The sequence below is a fragment of the Chlorocebus sabaeus genome, chromosome 9, assembly GCF_047675955.1.
Source record: "Chlorocebus sabaeus isolate Y175 chromosome 9, mChlSab1.0.hap1, whole genome shotgun sequence".
Lineage (NCBI taxonomy): Eukaryota > Metazoa > Chordata > Mammalia > Primates > Cercopithecidae > Chlorocebus > Chlorocebus sabaeus.
Window position 1 is genome coordinate 71,860,469 of NC_132912.1, and position 16,936 is coordinate 71,877,404.

Genomic DNA, 16,936 nt, shown 5'->3' on the forward strand with positions numbered 1-16,936 from the left:
ATGAATACTGACAACTTAACATGCCAAATACAGTATATGCGAATGAGTGGCTAACCTCTAACACAATTAAATCAATTAAAAGTTAATCTAAGGTATTAAAAAACTACAAAACTGTCCAAACTGCTATGTAAAACAGCTTTTTTGTTAGTTATCTATGGATTTTAAAAAGGAACTTCAGAGAAAGTTAATGAATTCACAATTTGCAAATACTTTACAGTATCAGAATATCAGAACAGCCTAATTCATGTTGTTTTGTTTTTTTGAGACGTTGTTTTTTTGAGATGGAGTATTGCTCTCTCACCCAGGCTGGAGTGCAGTGGCACGATCTCGGCTAACTGCAACCTCCGCCTCCCAGGTTCAAGGGATTCTCCTGCCTCAGCCTCCTGAGTAGCTAGGATTTTGGGGGCGTGCCACCAGGCCCGGCTAATTTCAGTATTTTTAGTAGAGACAGGGTTTCACTATGTTGGCCAGGCTGGTCTCGAACTCCTGACCTCGTTATCCACCTCCTCGGCTTTCCAAAGTGCTAGGATAACAAGCGGGAGCCACCACCCCCGGCCCTAATTCACCTAGTTTTAACAAGTTTCCCACAAACATTTACAGTACATGTATTTAGAAGCCTGACCTGGCTGTGATACCGCAGTGGCTGTAAACTGAGTAGCCCATGGCGGATTCTTCTGTCCTCCAAACTGAGCCATGATGCAAAAGGAAAAAAACCTTCCCTTGTTTGTCTTCTATAGCATCGATCTATCAAGAAAAGGATCCACATTTTAGAGTCCAACCAAGTTACAGATATCACAAAAGGATATTATAATAGAAAGAAATGTTTAATGTGTCAAGGACGTCTTCGCAGATTTCAGTAGAAATAACTCTAAGTAGAAAAAGGGCAAATGAACATCCAATATGCAGCAAAAACATTTTACATCAAGTGGATCACCAGGAGTGCCCTATTTTACAAGATAACATTAGGGGGAGACTCACAAAAAGCACTCCTTTCTGGGACTACAAATTGTCACATTTAAACGGAAGACCATCTGCTGTATCTACCCAATTGTTAACAAAAAGTTCACAACTTTTATATTTACAGGAAATACAGCCTACGTGTTTCTTCTGGCAATGAATTGGGGAGTGAGGCCACGGTAATGTTAAAACCAATAACGGATATTGGGACAAGACCCCCATCACAGGTATTTAAGGATATCATTTAAATAACGAACATCTCTACTTTTCAGAGTAGAGAAGGAACTTGGGAGGCTTCTTTTCCATCCCCGATCTCGAGGGAAAAAGCCGTTGAGATAATGGATGTCCCTTAAAGAACCACTGGGAAAACCCCTCCCCCCAAGACAAACCAGAAAAGGCGAAGATTCTCTACCCGCGCACCCCATCCTCGGCCCCCGCGACCCTCAAGGGCCGGAGCCCGGCCGTCCATCTTCCTCCAGTCCCAGCTCCGTGCCGGCCACCGGCGACGGAAGGCGGAACCCACCGCCCCACGACACTCGAGATCCCTGGGCTCGTTTACCACGCACGGATAAAGCTTCTATTCCCCAAGACCCACGCCGCCGGGAGCCGCCACGATGTCCCGGGCCGAGAGGCCAGGAGGGTACAACTGCAGCGACTCGGGAGCAATGGGCGGCGGACGGAGGAGTCGCCAGGCCGAGGCTGAGGGGCGCTGGGGGCACCTGAGGTGCCGAGTGGTGGGGGAGGGGCTGGCCGCGCCGGGCCTGCTCCGACCCGCACAAAAGGGACCGCGTCCCTCCCGTCCCAGTCCCACAAGAGCCCCACCGTCGCCGCCCAGGGCCGCCGAGCTACCCAAAAGATCGCTCCTGGCCCGTCCACAGATCCGACAGAATGTTAAGACCCCCGGCTTCGCCGCCCACCGCTCCAACCGCGCGGCCAGACCTTCACCTGAGTCGGGTCCCGGCTAACATCGAAGCCATTTCAAACCCGTCAGCCTTAGGCGCATGCGCCAACTTCCCCCTCTTCCTCCACGCCGCTCCCCTCCTCCACATCTCCCGGAGGAACGGCGCTTACTGGCTGACGTTCTGCGTGCGCGCTCCCCTGACGGCTCAATACGCCTGGCCCTTTCGCTACGGAGGGAGAAATAGAGCGCGCCTAAGGGTTGCCTTGGCCTCGCTTAACAATGAGCCGCCGGGCTATATGTCTTGCGCTTGTTCTGAAGGAAGGGCTTTCCTCTGGGTGGGAAGGAAAGAAATGGCGGTCACGTGATCCGAATCAGGCCTGCGCCATTTTATGTTTTCCTTTTTTTTTTTTTTTAACCTCGTTCCATTATTTGGGAGAAAGGATATACCCTGTAACATTTTTTTTTTTTTAAATTATACTTTAAGTTCTAGGGTACATGTGAGCAACGTCCTGGTTTGTTACATATGTATACATGTACCATGTTGGTGTGCTGCACCCGTCGTCATTTACATTAGGTATATCTCTTAATGCTATCCCCCCTCCCTCCACCCCGAGATCACGGGGGTTGTGTGATGTTACCCCCTGTGTCCCAGTGTTCTCGTTCAGTTCCCACCTATGAGTGAGAACATGCGGTGTTTGGTTTTCTGCCCTTGAGATAGTTTACTCAGAATGATGGTTTCTAGCTTCATCCATGTCCCTGCAAAGGACACGAACTCATCTTTTTTTATGGCTGCATAGTATTCCATGGTGTATATGTGCCACATTTTCTTAATCCAGTCTATCACTGATGGACATTTGGGTTGGTTCCAAGTCTTTGCTATTGTGAATAGTACCGCTATAAACCTATGTGTAGGTGTGTCTTTATAGCAGCATGATTTATAAACCTTTGGGTATATGCCCAGTAATGGGATGGCTGGGTCAAATGGTATTTCTAGTTATGCATCCTTGAGGAATCACCACACTGTCTTCCACAATGGTTGAACTAGTTATACCCTGTGACATTTTTAACTCATCTTAAAAATTGAGATAAAATTTACTTAACATACAATTCACTATTTAAAATATCTTAAAGTACAATTGAGGCCGGGCGCGGTGGCTCATGCCTGTAATCCCAGCACTTTGGGAGACCGAGGCAGGTGGATCACCTGAGGTCAGGAGTTCAAGACCAACCTGGGCAACATGGTGAAACCCCACCTCTACTAAAAATACAAAAATTAGCCAGGTGTGGTGGCACATGCTTGTAATCCCAGCTACTCAGGGGGCTGAGGCAAGAGAATTGCTTGAATCCAAGAGGCGGAGGTTGCAGTGAGCTGAGATCACGCCACTGCACTCCAGCCTGGGCAACAAAAGCGAAACTCCGTCTCAAAAAAAAAAGTACAATTCAGTGGCTTTTAGTATAGTCAGAAGGTTGTGCCACCATCCCTACCACTACTTCAAGAACCTTTACATCACCCGAAAAAGAAACCCATACCTGTTAACCAATAGCCCCCTAATCCCTGCTCTTAGCAGTCTCAGGCAACCACTAACATTTCTGTCTATACTGTCCTAGACATTTCCTATAAAGAGGATCATACAATATGTGGCCTTTTATGTGTTGATTTTCTTTGTTTTAGCACATTGATTTTAGGGTTCATGCATGTTGTGGCATGTATCAAAACTCATTCCATTTTATGGTTAACATTGCGCGTTCTTTATTTCTTTATTTTTTTGAGACAGAGGCTCACTCTGTGCCCAGGCTGGAGTGCAGCGGTGTGATCTTGGCTCACTGCAGGCTCCGCCTCCCGGGTTCACGCCATTCTCCTGCCTCGGCCTCCCAAGTAGCTAGGACTATAGGTGCCCGCCACCACGCCTGGCTAATTTTTTGTATTTTTAGTAGAGACAGGGTTTCACCGTGTTAGCCAGGATGGTCTCGATCTCCTGACCTCGTGATCCGCCCACCTCGGCCTCCCAAAGTGCTGGGATTACAGGCGTGAGCCACTGCTCCCGGCCAAAGGGCTTTTAAACGTCCCATTTGAGAGATATGTTACTTCGTTTATTCCTTTCCCTATGAACCCACTGAGGAAGAATCCTGAAAGTCTCTCTTCTGGACAGGCACAGTGGCTCACACCTGTAATCCCAACACTTTGAGAGGTTAACATGGGAGGATTGCTTCGAAGCCGAAAGTTCAAGACCAGCCTAGGCAACATAGCAAGACCCCTGTCTCTATTTTTAAAAATTAAAATTAAAGTCTCTCCTTTCATTGTCATTGTGACGCTGAACACCTATGGAAGCTCTTCAGCAGAGAACTGGGCTTTGAAACAACTGATGAAATTAGCTGGGCGTGATGGCATGACCGGTAATCCCAGCTACTCTAGAGGCTGAGGCAGGAGAATCGTTGAACCCAAGAGGCGGAGGTTGCAGTGAGCCAAGATCTCACGCTTGCACTCCAGCCTGGGCGACAGAGCAAGACTACCTCTAAGAAAAGGGGGAGGGGAGGGGAGAGGAAAGAGGGGAGGGGAAGGGGGGGGAACTGATGAGAGAGCCTGAGGAGCCATTTTAAACAATGGGGAGCCCTCAGATTGTGTAGTAATGAGAGATCCAAACACCAAGCAGTCCAGGAGCTTTCAGTTTGTCATGTATGCCACTGTGGAGACAGTGGATACAACATGAATACAAGGTCACACAAGGAGGATGGAAGAATTGTGGAACCGAAGAAAGCTGTCCTAAGATTCTCAGATTCTTAAGATTCTGGCCAGGGGCAGTGGTTCATGCCTGTAATCCCAGCACTTTGGAAAGCCAAGGTGGGCATATCATCTAAAGTCAGGAGTTCGAGACTAGCCTGGCGTACGTGGCAAAACTCCATCTCTACTAAAAAATACAAAAAATTAGCTGGGTATGGTAGTGGGCGCATGTAATCCCAGCTACTTGGGAGGCTGAGGCAAGGGAATCGCTTGAACCTGGGAGGCAGAGGTTGCAGTGAGCCGAGATCACGCGATTGCACTTCAGCCTGGGTAACAGAGTGAGACTCTGTCTCAAAAAATAAATAAAAATAAAAAGCCTAAGATCAAAATCAATCACTATTCTTGCTATACTTACATAAATAATGAGGCCAAGTTTAATGATTAGACTTACTTTGCAAACAAGTCAGCCTTTGATCATCTTTAATAAAAATAAGGGTGATTTTAGAGACAGTATAGTTTTAATGGAAAACTGTAGAACATCCTCGTGATTATCAGATTCTAGTCTTGGCCGGGCGCAGTGGCTGATACCTGTAATCCCAGCACTTTGGGAGGCCGAGGCAGGCGGATCACCTGAGGTCAGGAGTTCAAGACCAGCCTGGCCAACATGGTGAAACTCTGTCTCTACTAAAAATACAAAATTAGCTGGGCGTGGTGGCAGGTGCCTGTAATCCCATCTACTTGGGAGGCTGAGGCAGGAGAATTGCTTGAACCCAGGAGGCGGAGGTTGCAATGAGCTGAGATCGTGCTATTGCACTCCAGCCTGGGCAACAACAGTGAAACTCCGTTCATAATTTAAAAAAAAAAAAATTCTAGTCTTGTTCGTCGTCTTAGAGGTCTATCTGCAGACTGACCTGGATCCTAAATTCTTCTAGTTTCCTTCAGTATCTGGCTATAACTCTCCAAACTATTATTTCCAATTTTTTTTCCACCCTTATGGCTTAGAGTCACAAAATATTAAAACTGCTCATTTTCCCAGAGCCTTGCTAGCCAAAGCTGGAAAATGTGATACAAACTTAAAAGAAATCAACTTTGTGCTTGCTACTGGGTGGACCAATCAGAAACTTCATCAGAAACACCAAATGTCATTACCAGAGACATTCAAACTCTAAACCAGGAAATCCATTGGGTTGCTATCCTCAAGCCCAACATCTAAAAATCTTATTGACTCACTGCCCTCTAGATTCAGAAACTGGGTTTCTATTAATCGTTATTTTTCTTTATTTTCATAGAAGTTCCCCCTTATTAAATTCTTGACCGCTAACAATCCAGTGAATATTCTCTGCTACCAAGGCCCAACAGATGATTCTTTATCCTTAAAGAATAAAAGGCGATTGAATGAAAAAATAGACTTAAATTGTGCAAAGGAAAGAAAAGAGAGGCAACTAGTCTGGGCAACATGGCAAGACCCCGTCTCTACAAAAACAAAAACAAAAACAAAAATTAGCTGGGCGTGGTGGCATGCACCCTGTAGTACCAGCTATTTTGGAGGCTGAGGTGGGAGGATCACTTCAGCCTGGGAGACGGAGGTTGCAGTGAGCCTAGATGGCGTCACTGCACTCTGGTCTGGGTGACAGAGTGAGACCCTGTCTCAAAAAAAAAAAAAGAGGAAGGAAGGAAAAAAGAAAGAGAAAGAAAGGGAGTGAGGGAAAGAAAGAGAGAGGAAGGAAGGAAGGAAGGTTGGCTAGTTGATTGGGAGGCCGAGGTGGGTAGATCACCTGAGGTCAGGAGTTTGAGACTAGCCTGCACAACATGGTGAAACCCCATCTCTACTAAAAATGCAAAAATAAGCCAGGTGTGGTGGCACGCACCTGTAGTTCCAGCTACTCCGGAGGCTGAGGCAGGAGAATCCCTTGAACCCGGGAAGTGGAGGTTGCAGTGTGCTGAGATTATGCCACTGTACTCCAGCCTGGGTGACAGAGCGAGACTCTGTCTCAAGACAGAAAAAAAAAAGAAAAAAAAGAGAAGAGAAGAGACTGATAGAGATTCTCTGCTTGACCAAACTTTAGTCAGGCTCCTGACCTTGACCTAGGCCCACCTGTGCACTTTATTCTAAAACCCAGTTTTACTTGTATTTACTGTTTTTTGAAAGACAGGGTCTTCCCGGGCGGGCGCAGTGGCTCAAGCGTGTAATCCCGGCACTTTGGGAGGCCGAGACGGGCGGATCATGAGGTCAGGAGATCGAGACCATCCTGGCTAACACAGTGAAACCCCATCTCTACTAAAAAATACAAAAAAACTAGCTGGGCGCGGTGGCGGGCGCCTGTAGTCCCAGCTACTGGAGAGGCTGAGGCGGGAGAATGGTGTAAACCCAGGAGGCGGAGCTTGCAGTGAGCTGAGATCCGGCCACTGCACTCCAGCCTAGGCGACAGAGCAAGACTCCGTCCCCAAAAAAAAAAAAAGACAGGGTCTTCCCATGGTGCCCAGGCTGGTGTGCAGTGGCTATTCACAGGTACAATCATAGCACAATGCAGCCTCGAACTCCTGGCCTCAGGCATTCCTCTGGACTTAGCCTCCTGAGTAGCTGGGATTAAAAGTGTGCACCACTATACCCAGCTCAAATCCAGTTTTAGCAAAGAACCCTGTTAAGTAAGTTTGTCAAGAGCCCCTCCAACCCTGGACTTAGCCTCCTGAGTAGCTGGGACTAAAAGTGTGCACCACTATACCCAGCTCAAATCCAGTTTTAGCAAAGAACCCTATTAAGTAAGTTTGTCAAGAGCCCCTCCAACCCCTTTTTTTTGTTTTTATTTTTGAGACATACTGTCACTCTGTAGTCCAGGCTGGAGTGCAGTGGCATGATCTCAGCTCACTGCAACCTCTGCCTCCTGTGTTCAAGCAATTCTCATGTCTCAGCCTCCCGAGTAGCTGGAATTACAGGCACGCACCACCATGCCCAGCTAATTTTTGCATTTTTGGCAGAGACAGGGTTTCACCATTTTGGCCAGGCTAGTCTTGAACTCCTGACCTAAAGAGATCCGCCCACCTCATCAGGCTCCAAAAGTGCTGGGATTACAGGAATGAGACACTGTACCCAGCCCAAGAACCCCCCACACTTGATATCTAATCACCCTCAATATCTGATCAAGTTCCTCATCCTCCACCAACCACCAGAGTGCTGTTTCATCACCTCTACCTGTCTTCAGCAATAATCCTGTTAAATGAGTTTAGTCAGAATTCCTGGACTTTGATGTTACCTGTTAGTAATGTTCTTTTCCTTTCTTTTTTGAGAGAAGGTTTCACTCTGTCACCCAGGCAGCAGTGCTGGAATGCAGTGGCATGGTCACAGCTCATTGCGGCCTTGATCTGCTAGATTCAAGAAATCTGTCCACCTCAGCCTCCCAAGTGGCTGGGACTGCAAGCGTGTGCCACCACGCCTGGCTGATTTTTGCAATAATTTTTTTGTAGAGATGGTCTACTTTGTTCCTCAGGCTGGTCACGAACTCTAGCCTCAAGTGATCTACTTTGTTGCTCAGGCTGGTCACGAACTCTAGCCTCAAGTGATCCTCCTGCCTCAGTCTCCCAAAGTGCTAGGATGACAGATGTGAACCTGGTCCTTAGTAACTTTCTATCCACTGACCCTAACCTGCTCCTTGGCTATAAATTCCCCCCTTGCTCATGTTTTATTCAGAGTTTAGGCCAACTCTCTTTCCCACTGTAAAATCCTATTGTAGTGGTCCCTATACATAATCGTAATGGTCCCAAGTAAAGTCTTCCTTATCGTGCTTCAAAATATGTCATTCTTTTTTTTCTTTTTCTTTTTGAGACGGTGTCTCGCTCTGTCACCCAGGCTGGAGTGCACTGATGCAATCTTGGCTCACTGCAACCTCCACATCCAAGGTTCAAGCGATTCTCCTGCCTCAGGCTCCTGAGTAGCTGGGAATACAGGCGCCTGCCACCACACCTGGCTAATTTTTGTATTTTTAGTAGAGACGGGTTTTCACCATGTTGGTCAGGCTGGTCTCGATGTCCTGACCTCATGATCCGCCTGCCTTGGCCTCCCAAAGTGCTGGGATTACAGGCGTGAGCCACCGCGCCCGGCCCCTTTTTTTTTTTTTTAATGTAATATATGGACATTGTAAAAAGGCTTGAGTGACACACATCTCACACATGAAAACTCAACGATCACAATTATGACTACAAACAGATTTTAAAAACTTCTCTTTAACACAATAGATATACCACGTTTTGCTTATCCACACATTAGTTCATCTATTAAGTTTTTCTACTTTGGGGCTAGTATGAATAATGCTGCTATGAGTTGAAGGAAACCAGAATATGTCATCCCAAAACATGCCTCTTTGACATAACAATTACTTCGAACTGAGGGCAATTAATAGCTTGTAGAAAAGATAATGCTGCCTAGGTGCCGTGGCTCACACCTGTAATCCCAGCACTTTGGGAGGCCGAGGCAGGCGGATCACAAGGTCAGGAGTTTGAGACCAGCCTGACCAACATGGTGAAAACCCATCTCTACTAAAAATACGAAAATTAACTGGACGTGGTGATGCGCACCTGTAATCCCAGTTACTTAGGAGGCTAAGGCAGGAGAATGACTTGAGCGGGGGAGGTGGAGGTTGCAGTGAGCTGAGATCATGCCACTGCACTCCGTTCTGGGCAACAGAATTGAGACTCCGTCTCAAAAAAAAAAAAAAAAAGTTAATACTAAAAAAATTACCAAAATAATAATAAAATTTATTTTATTTATTTTTATTTGTTTTTTTGAGATGGAGTTTCACTCCTGTTGCCCAGGCTGGAGTGCAATGGTGCGATCTCAGATCATTGCAATCTTTGCCTCCCGGGTTCAAGTGATTCTCTTGCCTCAGCATCCAAAGTAGCTGGGATTATAGGCATGTGTGACCAAACTCGGCTAATTTTTTGTATTTTTAGTAGAGATAGGGTTTCACCATGTTCGCCAGGCTGGTCTCCTGCTCTGGACCTCAGGTGATCCACCCGCTTCAGCCTCGAAAAGTGCTAGGATTACAGGCGTGAGCTGCCAAGCCTGGCCAATAATAATAATTTTCTTTTTCTTTTTCTTTTTCTTTTTCTTTTTTGAGTCGGAATCTCGCTGTGTCGCCCAGGCTGGAGTTCAGTGGTGCGATCTCAGCTCACTGCAACCTCTACCTCCCAGGTTCAAGCAGTTCTTCTGCTTCAGCCTCCTGAGCAACTGAGACTACAGGCGTGCACCACCACGCCTGGCTGATTTTTTGTATTTTTAGTAGAGATGGTTTCACCATATTGACCAGGCTGGTCTCAAACTCCTGACCTCGTGATCCACCCACCTCAGCCTCCCAAAGTGCTGGGATTACAGGTATGAGTCACCACCTTGGCAATAATTTTTTAAAAAGGCAATTAAGAATACAAAATTAGCCAGGCGTGCTGCATGTCTGTAATCCCAGCTACTCAGGAGGCTGAGGCAGGAGAATTGCTTGAACCCAGGAGGCGGAGGTTGTGGTGAGCCAAGATCGTGCCATTGCACTCCAGCCTGGGCAACAAGAGCAAAACTCGGTCTCAAAAAAAAAAAAAAAAAGGCAATTAAGAAACAGGAAAATGAGCTAGGTGGAGTGGCTCACACCTGTAATCCCAGTACTCTGGGAGGCTGCGGTGGGTGAATCCCTTGAATCCAGGAGTTTGAGACCAGTGTAAGTGACATAGAGAAACATGTCTCTACAAAAAATACAAAAATGCCAGGCTTGGTGGCTCATGCCTGTAATGCCAGCACTTTGGGAACCCAAGGCGTGTAGATCACTTGAGGTTGGGAGTTCGAGACCAGCCTGACCAACATGGAGAAACCCCATCTGTACTAAACATGCAAAATTAGGGCCGGGTGCGGTGGCTCACACCTGTAATCCCAGCACTTTGGGAGGCCGAGGTGGGTGGATCATAAGGTCAGGAGATCGAAACCATCCTGGCTAACATGTGAAACCCCGTCTCTACTAAAAATACAAAAAATTAGCCGGGCGTGGTGGTGGATGCCTGCAGTCCCAGCTACTCGGGAGGCTGAGGCGGGAGAATGATGTGAACAGAGTGAAACTCCGTCTCAAAAAATAAAATAAAATAAAATAAAAATAAGTGGGGGTGGTGGTGCACGTCTGTAATCCCAGCTACTTGGGAGGCTGAGGCACAAGAATCACTCAAACCTGGGAGGCAGAGGTTGCTGCAGTGAGTGGAGATCACGCCATTGAACTACAGCCTGGGCGACAGTGAGACCAGAGAAAGAAAAAAAGAAAAGAAAAGAAATTGTTCCATATCCAAATAGAAATTGCTTCCCCTCCCCCACCCTTTTTTTTTGTTTTAAACCGTTGAAGTACTTATTCTTGTGTGAATTTGCCATATGATATTTACTCAATCTAAAATGGATGGGTATTTAGGCCCTTTTTTATTCTTTTTTTTTTTTGGAGATGGAGTCTAGTGCAGTGGTTGGATCTTGATCTCAGTTCACTGCAAGCTCCAGCTCTGGGGTTCAAGAAATTCTCCCGTCTCAGGGCCGGGCGCGGTGGCTCAAGCCTGTAATCCCAGCACTTTGGGAGGCCGAGACGGGTGGATCACGAGGTCAGGAGATCGAGACCATTCTAGCTAACTCGGTGAAACCCCGTCTCTACCAAAAAATACAAAAAACTAGCCGGGCGAGGTGGCGGGCGCCTGTAGTCCCAGCTACTCGGGAGGCTGAGGCAGGAGAATGGCGTAAACCCGGGAGGCGGAGCTTGCAGTGAGCTGAGATCCGGCCACTGCACTCCAGCCTGGGCGACAAAGCAAGACTCCGTCTCAAAAAAAAAAAAAAAAAAAAAAGAAATTCTCCCGTCTCAGCCTCCCAAGTAGCTGGGATTACAGGCACATGCCACCATGCCTGGCTAATTTTTGTATTTTTAGTAGAGACGGGGTTTCACCATGTTGGCCAAGCTCGTCTCGAACTCCTGACCTCAGGTGAACTACCTGCTTCGGCCTCCCAAAGTGCTGGGATTACAGGCATGAGCTGCTTATTCTTCTTTACTTTCATAGGCAGTGCTGCAATAAACAACTTTGTGATTATGTGATTTCACTTGTGTATAATTTTATCAATAGAATACCTTCTTAAGGCTGGGAAAAGTGGCTCATGACTATAATCCTAGCATTTTGGGAGGATGAGGTGAGAGAATTGCTTGAGGCCGAGAGTTCAAGACCAACCTCACCAACATAGCAAGACCCCCGTCTCTAAAAAATAAAAACCTTCTTAAAAGGATTGCTTGGTCACAGTTTTCATGCATTTATGATTTTAATAGTTACTGCCAATTCTACATCCATAAGAATTATACCAATTTATGGCTGGCTATGGTGGCTCACACCTATAATCCCAACACTCTGGGAGGCCGAGGCAGGCAGATCATGAGGTCAGGAGTTTGAGACCAGCCTGGCCAACATGGTGAAACCTTGTCTCTACTTAAAATACAAAAATTATTCAGGCATGGTGGCACGCACCTATAATCCCAGCTACTTAGGAGGCTGAGGCAGGAGAATCACTTGAACCTAGGAGGCAGAGGTTGCAGTGAACCAAGATCGCGCCACTGCACTCCAGTCTGGGCAACAGAGCGGGACTCCATCTCAGAAAAAAAAAAAAAAAAAAGAATTATACCAATTTATACTCCACCAGCACTTTATGGGAGCACTGAGTAATGGTGCTTTATGGCATAACAAACCATCACAAAATGTAGTGGCTTAAAATATCAATATCTGCTAACTCTGTGGAATGACTGGGCTCAGCTATCTGGCTATTGCTTAAGGACTCTCATATTCTTGTATTCACATGGCAGCTGGAGCTAGAGTTACCTGATTCTCACATGCCCAGTGTTGTTTCTTAAGTCAGAATCTAGCACTTCAGTACTCCATTACTCTCAGCTTCTCTTTTGCCCAGAGCAACCTGGCCTTCACTCGTAGTACCTTGGGGCTCCAAAGTGAAGAAGGGAACACTGTCAACTCAAATTCCAGAAGGTGGAAGAACAGTTGCCACCACTCCATGGGGATATGTCATGCACAAAAAGAGAGGAAAGGAATGGATGGTGGCCATCGCTGGCATCTTAATGTAGTAATAGTATTTTTCTTACTATGCATGAAGATATCTTTTTATACTTGTAAGAGACATTTGTATTTCCTTTTCTATTAGCCAATTTTTCCTATCCTTTATTCTATTTCCATTAGGCCACTGATCCTTATTCATTCTTGATAGCTCATTATTTTAGTCTTCTGTTATATGAGCTTCAAATTTTTTTTTTTTTTTTTGAGACGGAGATTCGCTCTTGTTGCCCAGGCTGGCGTGCAATAGTGTGATCTCGGCTCACCGCAACCTCCGTCTCCCAGGTTCAAGCAATTCTCCTGCCTCAGCCTCCTGAGTAGCTGGGATTACAGGCATGAGCCTCCACGCCCGGCCAAGCTTCAAATATTTAATGTTAGGTTTTGACTTGTTTTGTTTTTCAAATTCGATTTTGGGAAAATTTTTTGTACAGAAGGTTCCATTTTCACTATTTTTTGTTTTTTTTTTCTGGACAGAGTTTCACTCTTTTTGTCTAGGCTGGAGTGCAATGGCATAATCTCGGCTCACCTCACTGCAATCTCCACCTCCTGGATTCAAGCGGTTCTCCTGCCTTAGCCTCCCGAGTAGCTGGGATTACAGGCCACCACGCCCGGCTAATTTTGTTTTTTTAGTAGAGACAAGGTCTCTCCATGCTGGTCAAACTTCTGACTTCAGGTGATCCACCTGCCTCAGGCTCCCGAAGTGCTGGGATTATAGGCGTGAGCCACCTCGCCCAGCCATTTTTGTATTATTTTAGCAGTGACGGGGTTTCATCATTGTTTGCCAGGCTGGTCTTGAACTCCTTACTTCAAGGGATCTGCTCCCCTCTGCCTGCCAATGTGCTGGGATTGCAGGCGTGAGCCACCATGCCCGGACTATTATTTATTTTTTAAATTTAAAATTTTGTTGAGACAGATTTTCTCTCTGCCACCCAGGCTGAAGTGCAGTGCTGCTATCACAGCTCACTGCAGTCTCAACATCTCCGACTCAAGCAATCAGCAATCCTCCCATCTCAGCCTCTCAAGTAGCTAGGACTACAAGCTCAGCCTACCACGCCCAGACATTTTTATTTTTTATTTATTTATTTTTTTGAGACAGAGTCTCACACTGTTGCCTTGGCTGGAGTGCAATGGCACAATCCTGGCTCACTGCAACCTCCACCTTACAGAATCAAGCAATTCTCCTTGCCTCAGCCTCCGAAGTAGCAGGTATTACAGGCACCCACCACCACACTGGATAATTTTTTTGAATTTTTAGTAGAGACAGAGTTTCACTTTGTTGGCCAGACTGATCTCGAACTCCTGACCTCATGATCCGACTGCCTTGGCCTCCTGAAGTGCTAGGATTACAGGCGTGAGCCACCACACCAGGCCTTAAATTTTTGTAGAGATGAGATCCCACTATGTTGCCTGAAATATTCTCAAACTCCTGGCTTCAAGCAGTCTTCCCCGCTTGCCTCCCAATGTGCTGGGATTATAGGTGTGAGCCACCATGCCCAGCCTTATTATTTTTATATAGTTAAATTGGTAATTTTTTCTTTTATGCCTCTTAAATTTTGTGACATGCTTTTCCCACTCTGAAATTATAAAAAATAAATGTTCCGATTGTTTCTTATACAATTTTTATGTTGTTTGTTTTTATTTAGAGATGGGATCTTGCTATGTTGCCCAGGCTGGCAGGACTTAAACTACTGGGCTAAAGCAGTCCTCCTGCCTCTGCCTTCTTGGTAGCTGAGACTACAGGCATACACCCTCATGCCCAGTAACATATAATTTTTTTTTTTTTTTTTGAGATGCAGTCTCACTGTTGCCCAGGCTGGAGTCCAGTGGCGCAATCTCAGCTCACTGCAACCTCTGCCTCCCAGATTCAAGTGATTCTCCTGCCTCAGCCTCCCGAGTACCTGGGATTATAGGCACCCGCCACCACAACCAGCTAATTTTTTGATAGAGACAGGGTTTCACCATGTTGGCCAGGCTCGTCTTTAACTCCTGACCTCAGGTGATCCACCCGCCTTGGCCTCTCAAAGTGCTGGGATTGTTGTGGGTGTGAGCCACCACACCCAGCCAATCTTTTTTTTTTCTTTTGAGGCAGGGTCTCACTTTGTTACCCAGGCTGGAGTGCAGTGGCTCCATCTCAACTCACTGCAGCCTCAACCTTTTGGGTTAAGTGAGCCTCCCGCCTCAGTCTACCAAGTCGCTGGGACTACATGTGCTTGCCAACACACCCGGCTAATTTTGTTGTACTTTTTGTAGAGATGGGGTTTCCCTACCTTGCCCAGGCTGGTCTCAAACTCTTGAGCTCAAGCAATCCACCACCTCAGCCACCCAAATTGGTAGGATTACAAGCATGAGCCACCACACCTGGCCTGTAATGGAATTTTTATGAAAAGTAAACTAGAGGCCGGGCGTGGTGGCTCAAGCCTGTAATCTCAGCACTTTGGGAGGCTGAGGCAGGTGCATCACCTGAGGTCAGGAGTTCGAGAACAGCCTGGCCAACATGGTGAAATACCGTCTCTACTAAAAACACAAAAATTGCCGGGCGTGGTGGCTCACGCCTATCATCCCAGCACTTTGGGAGGCCGAGGCGGGCAGATCACGAGGTCAGGAGATCAAGACCATCCTGGCTAACACGGTGAAACCCCGTCTCTACTAAAAAGACAAAAAAAAAAAAAAAAAAAAATTACCCTGGCGTGGTGGTGGGATCCTGTAGTCCCAGCTACTTGGGAGGCTGAGGCAGGAGAACGGCGTGAACCTGGGAGGTGGAGCTGGCAGTGAGCCGAGATCGTACCACTGCACTCCAGCCTGGGCAACTGAGCAAGACTCTGTCTCAAAAAAATAAATAAAATAAATAAATAAAATAAAATAAATAAATAAAAAATACAAAAAAATTAGCTGGGCATGGTGGCAGGCACCTGTAGTCCCAGCTACTTGGGAGGCTGAGGCAGGAGATGGCCTGAACCCGGGAGGCAGAGCTTGCAGTGAGCCAAGATCACACCACTGCATTCCAGCCTGGGCAACAGAGCAAGACCCTGTCTCAAAAAAATAAAAATAATACAATAAAATAAATAAAAAATACAAAAAAATTAGCCAGGCATGTTTTTTTGAATTTTTAGTAGAGACAGAGTTTCTACTCTGAGAGCTAATTTTTTCTAAAAAAATTAGCTGGGCATTAGGCGCCTGTAGTCCCAGCTGCTCGAGAGACTGAGGCAGGAGAATGGCGTGGACCCGGGAGGCAGAGCTTGCAGTGAGCCAAGATTGCATCACTGCACTCCAGCCTGGGCAACAGAGCAAGACTCCATCTCAAAAAAAAAAAAAAAAGTTAGCCAGGCGTCGTTTGTGCACACCTGTAATCCTAGCTACTCAGGAAGTTGAGGCAGGAGAATTGGTTGAACCTAGGAGGCAGAGGTTGCAGTGAGCTGAGATCGCCCCACTGCACTCCAGCCTGGGCGACAGAGTGAGACTCTGTCTCAGGGAAAAAAAAAAAAAAAAAAAAAAAAAATTAATATTGTGGTCTTTAAAATACTGTTGGCTTCAAGGCGCATGTAATGCCTGTAATCCCAGCACTTAGGGAGACAGTGGTGGGCGGATCACCCGAGGTCAGGAGTTTGAGACCAGCTTGGCTAACATGGTGAAACCATGTCTCTACTAAAAATACAAAAATTAACCAGACGTGGTAGTGCACCCCTATAATCGCAGCTACTCAGGAGACTGAGGCAGGAGAATCGCTTGAACCAGGAGGCAGAGGTTGCAGTGAGCTAAGATCGTGCCACTGTACCCCAGCCCAGGCGACAAAGTGAGACTGTCTCAAAAAAAAAAAAAAAAAAAACAGTAAAATACTGTTGGCAAACTGCATTCAGAATTAAGTTTAAATTTAGCAGACTTAAGGAAAAGTATTAAGTTTATTGAAACAATTGTAAAGCCAAGTAAGGACATGAGTAACAGCTCTGCCAATTACTAGGGCTGTGAACTTAATAACTTCAAGTTTCAGAATAGATCTATGTAATGAGGTTGATAAGAGTTCTTAATAGAATCACCATGGGAATTACATAATTTACATAAAGTGTAAGATTTCTAGCATGTAGTAAGCATTTCATAAATGCTAGCCATTTTGATTTTATGGTGAGCACATGCATACGTTTAGTCATCTCCAAATACTAAATCTTATAGTCCTTTGTAGTTAAAATGTGTGAATTTTATTGAATATTAAAACTTTTAAATGTGATTTTTAGGAGGAAAGAAAAATTAGACTATCAGGTGCAAAA

The 16,936-nt window shown here is 46.1% G+C and overlaps 1 protein-coding gene across 5 annotated transcripts in view; it reads right to left on the reverse strand.

Moving 5' to 3' along the window:
* Positions 1–2,070, reverse strand: part of CCAR1 (cell division cycle and apoptosis regulator 1) — a 74,216-nt gene extending 72,146 nt beyond the window's left edge. For 2 of the 5 annotated variants that reach the window (XM_007963252.3, XM_007963249.3), the window contains exons 1-2: positions 1,897–1,984; positions 623–744 (exon numbers count right to left, since the gene is read on the reverse strand). In XM_007963252.3, the coding sequence (XP_007961443.2) occupies positions 623–695 (73 nt within the window). In that variant the 5' untranslated portion in view covers positions 696–744; positions 1,897–1,984. The other 3 variants (XM_007963248.3, XM_007963251.3, XM_007963250.3) reach the window with 3 other exon arrangements.
* Positions 2,071–16,936: the final 14,866 nt, after the last annotated feature.